A 5,851-nucleotide genomic window follows, 5' to 3' on the forward strand; every position below is an offset into this window, starting at 1 on the left:
GGATAAACCGTGCAGTGCACGGAGGCCAAAAGGCTGTGAAAATGATTACTGGTTTCGATACAATCGGTTCAGAAGGCAGAGCCCCACGTTGCGGGATTCCTCGGAGGTGCTCTGGGCACTGGGCCTCCTTTGGAAAGGATTATTTGTCTCTTAGTCACCGCACAGATAGCATTACAGGAGCTGTGCGCTGGCAGCCAGCCCGAGTCCACCCAGCACCTCGCTGGTTGCCAGAAAACTAATGAGCAAATACTTCCGCTTTCAGGCTGTTCCCTCCCCTCTCCCTACACCTGCGACCTGTTCCAGGGTTGTGCCTGGAGCAAACTGGAGCCTCCGGGGCAGCGTCTGGGCTGGCAGCTTGGAAAAAAACAGACCCAAGGAAGAAAAACCCAAGTGAAAGAGGACTGAAGCGCGGCGAGGAGCCGTCCTGTGTGTGGGGCAGGACCTGAGCGCAGAGCAGCAGGTTTTCTCACGCCGCCGAGTCATCACCTCCCGGGGGAGATGAGCATTTCGTCGGAGCACAAGCCCCTTGGGAAGCAGGTCACTAGCAGCCTGCACACGGTGAGTAAGGTACGGGCTCGGGGACACAGTCCTCCAGTGGGATCAGAGAATCCCCTTTGGGCTACGTTAGAGGGGGGTTTTACCTCCCATCTGCTATTTTGAAGACGCCGGGGCTTGCCAGATGTGTGACCAAGACGATGACTCTAGGTAAAAAGCTGTGCCTGACTCCGACCTGTTTGCACCAGTTTGCTTACACAAAGGGCCACGTCCCTCGCAGGCACGCAAGATCTGGCAACAGCAAATAACCACAGTGGTTCTTTTTCTCCTTTGAGAAGAGGTGGAATTAATTTGATGTTAACTTTAATTTATCAGACCCCCTAAGTAAAAGCCTGTTGTGAGTTTTGGCGGGGGGGGGGGGGGGTTTCAACAGTTTCTTACAGTCTCTAATGGCACAAAAGCTGCCCTGTGTTGTAGACATACAGAATCATCAGCTGGGAGCAGTAGTTTTTCTAGGTCTAAGGAAAATCAATGGCAATCTCAAGACAAGCAGCGTACTACCAGGCAGAAATCAGAGACAAGATCAGATGATGTTTTCCTTTTCCTCTCTGCCCTCAGTCTGTCGCTAACCAGTTTGCTTTCTCTGTTCTTCCCCTGACCTCTCCGTCTTTAACAAATCCAACCTCCTTGTGTTGCACCTTTCAGGTATAGGTTGCAAGTTACTGCAGTTACCCCAAGGAGGTTAACTGTTTTGCAGATTAAGAAACTGGGCCACAAATAGGTGGAATGACTTCCTAAGCGTCACCTCACTGGCTAATTAGAGAGCTGGGAATCAGCTGGTGCCAGTATTCCCAGTCTGCTGGGAACCAGTTTGGTCCCAGGCCAAAGCCGTTAATCAAAGATCTCGGAACATAAGGTTAGTTGGGCTACTGTATTAATGAAGGACATGTTATCCATTTGTATTAGTGACAAATGGCATGAAACATCTGACCTGCCATCTGAAAAAGGAACAAAGGCTCAAAAACATGAGAACCTCCTGTCAAATGATCCCTGCCAGGGAAAGCTGTTGTTATCACTCGGACAAATAACGCATCTGAGAGCCTTCGCTACAGAAACGGCTTTGGGCTGTGTTCTTCAGTGGGTGGAAATCACCAGATAGTCCCAGACAGAATAATTTTCTTTGTATCTGTTTGGCCCTAGTGCAAATGATTGCCCTGGAGATGAAGCCACCCACACGAGGGCAAAGCAATATTCCAGCTGGGTCTTTGGCCTGAGTCGTCTGGTTTTTTCCCTGTCTTGCCTAGGCTGTGAGCAAATTTCCGCTAAATCTGATCCCTTGCTGCTGTTTCAAGTGAAAGGTCTCCCCTTGCTCCAGGTTGTCTGTTCCTAGTCCCTTCCTTTTGCCAGCTCTGGTGCTTGTTAAATCCTCTGTGAGCCAATTCAGCTCAGCAAGATGAAGGAGAAGCAGAGCTGGCAGGAGGTGAGCAACAGAAGCACGTACAAGGATGGAAAGGGGAGAGAGCAGCAGGAGCTCCCCCTTCTCTTGGTGTGAGCTGCGAGATCAGCTCACATCATCCCGTGGGCCTGCACCTGTGGGATCCAGCTAAGGACTTAACTCCATGCTTCGCTTGAGGCATGTGACTAGCAGCACTGAAGCAGATCCTTGTGTGATCGGATCCAAGAAAGAGCAAGTTAGCTCCTGGAAAAAAGGGTTGTTTATTGACTCACACCTTCCCAATGGCAGGTGTGGTCCTGGCCAAGCATGTGACTTGCATTACAGCAGTGACGGCGGGAGGAGAAATAACTGCCTCCTTTCTTCCCTCTTCTTGTTCTCTGTTGACTGTTATAAAAAATGACTCAGTGCAAAGGGAGGCTCTTAAAACTCTTCAGCACTGAACCATCAGGAAGGTCGTCAGAAGAGGCACCAGGTCCAGCTTTCCAGGCACACCAGGCAGTGGGGTTAATGCACAGTGAAGTAAAATAGATCCAAACAAAAAAATCCAAACTTTATATTCTTCCTTCTTTAATTCGCGTCGGTTGCATGAAGTATTTCCTTTACTTCCTAGCTAAAGCTATCATACGTTTTTAAAGCACTTTGCTAAACAGCTTCTGTCCTCCACCTCTGACATGCTGGACTTTCATGTCTCGGTTCAGTAGTTACAACTAAACCCTCAGACCAGTGGAAGCCAGTTCCACCCATTTCTAAAGTTTCAAAGAGCTTTAGTTCCTCCTTTGAAGAGAAAACACCAGCTCAGTTAAGAGGAATGGAGCTGCACAGCTTTGCGCTCTATCCTCGTCCCTCTGCCCACGGGGAGGAGGGTGAGGGCTCAGATCGCCCTCACTGGAAGGACAGGGGCCAGCAGGGACAATGCTTGTGTGGGATTTAGGAGATCGACATCCAATCCCGTACTCACCAACAGCTTCCCTGGGCAGGGTACTTCTTGTCCCTCTTCCTTAGTGGCAAAATGGGCAGCACAAGAAGGACATGCACCTTTTGGAGTGGGTCAAGAGGAGGCCACAAAGATGATGAGAGGGCTGGAGCCCCTCTGCTGCGAGGACAGGCTGAGAGAGTTGGGGGTGTTCAGCCTGGAGAAGAGAAGGCTCCGGGGAGACCTTATTGCAGCCTTCCAGTACCTAACAGGGACCTACAGGAAAGATGGGGAGGGACTCTTGATAAGGAAGTGTAATGATAGGTAACGGTTTCGAACTGAAAGAGGGTAGGTTTAGATTGGATATCGGGAAGAAATTCTTTACTGTGAGAGTGGTGAGGCACTGGAACAGGTTGCCCAGGGAGGCTGTGGCTGCCCCATCCCTGGAGGGGTTGGAGGCCAGGCTGGATGGGGCTTGGAGCAACCTGGTCTGGTGGGAGGTGTCCCTGCCCAGGGCAGGGGCTTGGAACTGGATGATCTTTAAGGTCCCTTCCAACCTGAACCATTCTATGATTCTATGAAAACAACATTTTCCTATGTCCCAAAGATGTAGTGAGGACTCAGCCATTTAGAAACGTCCCAGTCTCTGCTGCTCTGGTTATGAGGGCCGTATAAACACCCTGCATCTGCTTTTAGCAGATGGGCTGGATGTTCCCACCTGTCCCCCAAGAGGTGGGGGCTCATACCGCTCTTCACACCACCATTCCAATTTCCAGCTGCGATGGCATTTTTTTCTTTTCCTTGACATCTCCACATAGACAGCCTCAGACAGGTAATGCACATGGATTTTTGTCCCCTTGTGATACTTGCAGTTGTCACCAATCGTGGAGTTAAACGTCGGTGGGGAGATGTACACGACAACGCTGAGCACCTTAAAGAAACACCCTGGCTCCAAGCTGGCAGAGATGTTCACCGGCCAGCCCAAACTCCGGACTGACTCTGAAGGAAGGTTCTTCATCGACAGGCCCGGCACCTATTTCAAATACATCTTGGAGTACCTGCGCAGTAACCAAGTGCCCACCCAGTGCATCCAGGACGTCTACAAGGAGGCGTTGTTCTACGACATCGAACCTCTAATCAAGCAGCTTGAGGACTCCCCGCAGATCTTCGGGGAGCTCGTGGCGAGGAAGCAGTTTCTGGCTCGTGTGCCCAACTACAGCGAGAACATCGAACTGATGATCCGCATCGCCAGGGCGGAAGCGGTCGCGTCCCGCCGGTCCGGCGTCATCGTGTGCGTGGTCAAAACTGAGGAGGACGCGGCCAGATGTCAGGATGCCTTGAACAGCTTGGACATGGATAAAAAATCCGTGGTGAAGTTTGGCCCCTGGAAGGCAGCGCCAAGTATTTCTGATCTGCTGGACTGCATTCAAATGGACGTTGAAGCCAAAGGATATAAAATATCCTTTCAGCCCCACATTGCTGAAAAAGGTTTTCGCTTCAAATCGCATGACTACTTCTACAAGTTCCTGTTCACCTGGTGGTAGCTAAGTGCCACCATTGATGGGGAATGGAAGAAAGCGATTATTAAACAAATTAACTTGGGCCACGGAGACTAAGCCATGGACTACCTGATAAACAGGAAAAAAACACATGGCCCAATGAAAGGATCTCCTTCAGTTGTTTGCCAAATTAAAGAGCACTTTTTTCTTGTGCTTTCGGGGATAACTGTACGATTTAAAAGGCATCAGAAACAGGAGGAATTTTACTCTTTCAGCGTTGCTGACTATTAGGTAAGTTCAGAGAGCGAGATCTGAGGGTCAAGCCAACCTCACTCAACCTAAGAGAAATTAATAATCCCAGTTATGTCTTGTGGACACGTGGAGTTGGTCTCTCAGTGCAAATGGGAACAGGTCACATACGCGCAATTCCCAATGGAATCACTGACAGTGCATTAACACATGCTCGACTTAAATTTGGATCCTTAATGAGAAGGCAAAAAGTCGTCTTCTCACTGCTTTCCACACTAGAACCTAGATTAAAAAGAAGGATTCAGTGTCCCATGCTCTCTTCTTGTTCCTCCAGAAGACAGCCTACTCTCTAGCCAATGTATTTATTACCGTTATTTATTATTTATTCTGAAGAAAAGATAGAGAACCTCAGCTCTGGTCCTGGATCAACAAAAGGCAAAAATACCAGCGCTGATGAGAGGAGTTTATAACCTAAGGACACGCACTCCTCTCTCAGGCTGCACTATTTTAATCTTTTTCTTATGACATTCATTATTATTACGATATTATTTCTAACTATATAAGCTTCTGGAAGAATAGGGAAAACCCACCAGGATTTGACAGGAAGGAAGCACTATTGAAGCGACAACCTGGGACTTCAGTGCATATTCTCCTTCAAAGAACACGCATTGGGTCCCACATCGTGTTTTAAAAATCTTAGTATTTGAAAGTTTATTTTTATATTGGAGTTGGCTGTTAGCTTGGTTTTAATCACTCTGAAAACCATAATGGCTAATTCGATTATGATCGTATTTCCTTTATTTCTTATAAGATGGATTTCTTCCAGTTAAGGACAATAATCTCTCGGATATTAAATAAATAACTTTTAAAAGCTCTTTGAATGATACAAAAGTGCTTTATTTACTGACATCTTCCCACCCAAATCCCCTAGTTCCGAAGTTTTATCTTTATGCTAATGGATTTCAATAATTCCTAATCAAGGTGGACAGTGGGATTGAGTGCAACCTCAGCAAGTTTGCCAATGGCACCAAGCTGAGTGGTGTGGTTGAGACGCCTGGGGGACGGGATGACACGCCTGAGGGATGGGATGTCACCCAGAGGGACCTGGACAGGTTTGAGAGGTGGGCCCATGCGAACCTCATGAAGTTCAACGAGGCCAAGTGCAGGGTCCTGCACCTGGGTGGGGGCAATCATGAGCACAAATCCAGGCTGGGCGGAGAATGGATGGAGAGCAGCCCT

General features: G+C 48.6%; 1 protein-coding gene across 2 annotated transcripts; it reads left to right on the forward strand.

Annotated features, from left to right (window-relative positions):
• The first annotated feature begins 320 nt into the window (after positions 1 to 320).
• Positions 321 to 5,477, forward strand: KCTD14 (potassium channel tetramerization domain containing 14). 2 transcript variants are annotated; one of them, XM_054221002.1, is made up of 2 exons: positions 321 to 567; positions 3,737 to 5,477. In XM_054221002.1, the coding sequence occupies exons 1-2, from the start codon at positions 499 to 501 to the stop codon at positions 4,406 to 4,408; spliced, it is 741 nt and encodes a 246-aa protein (XP_054076977.1). In that variant the 5' UTR covers positions 321 to 498; the 3' UTR covers positions 4,409 to 5,477. The 2 variants fall into 2 exon arrangements, with proteins under 2 accessions (XP_054076977.1, XP_054076985.1); XM_054221010.1 differs by having other exon boundaries at positions 321 to 558.
• The last annotated feature ends 374 nt before the right edge of the window (positions 5,478 to 5,851 follow it).

Source organism: Rissa tridactyla, chromosome 1 (assembly GCF_028500815.1).
Source record: "Rissa tridactyla isolate bRisTri1 chromosome 1, bRisTri1.patW.cur.20221130, whole genome shotgun sequence".
In the NCBI taxonomy this organism is placed as follows: Eukaryota; Metazoa; Chordata; class Aves; order Charadriiformes; family Laridae; genus Rissa; species Rissa tridactyla.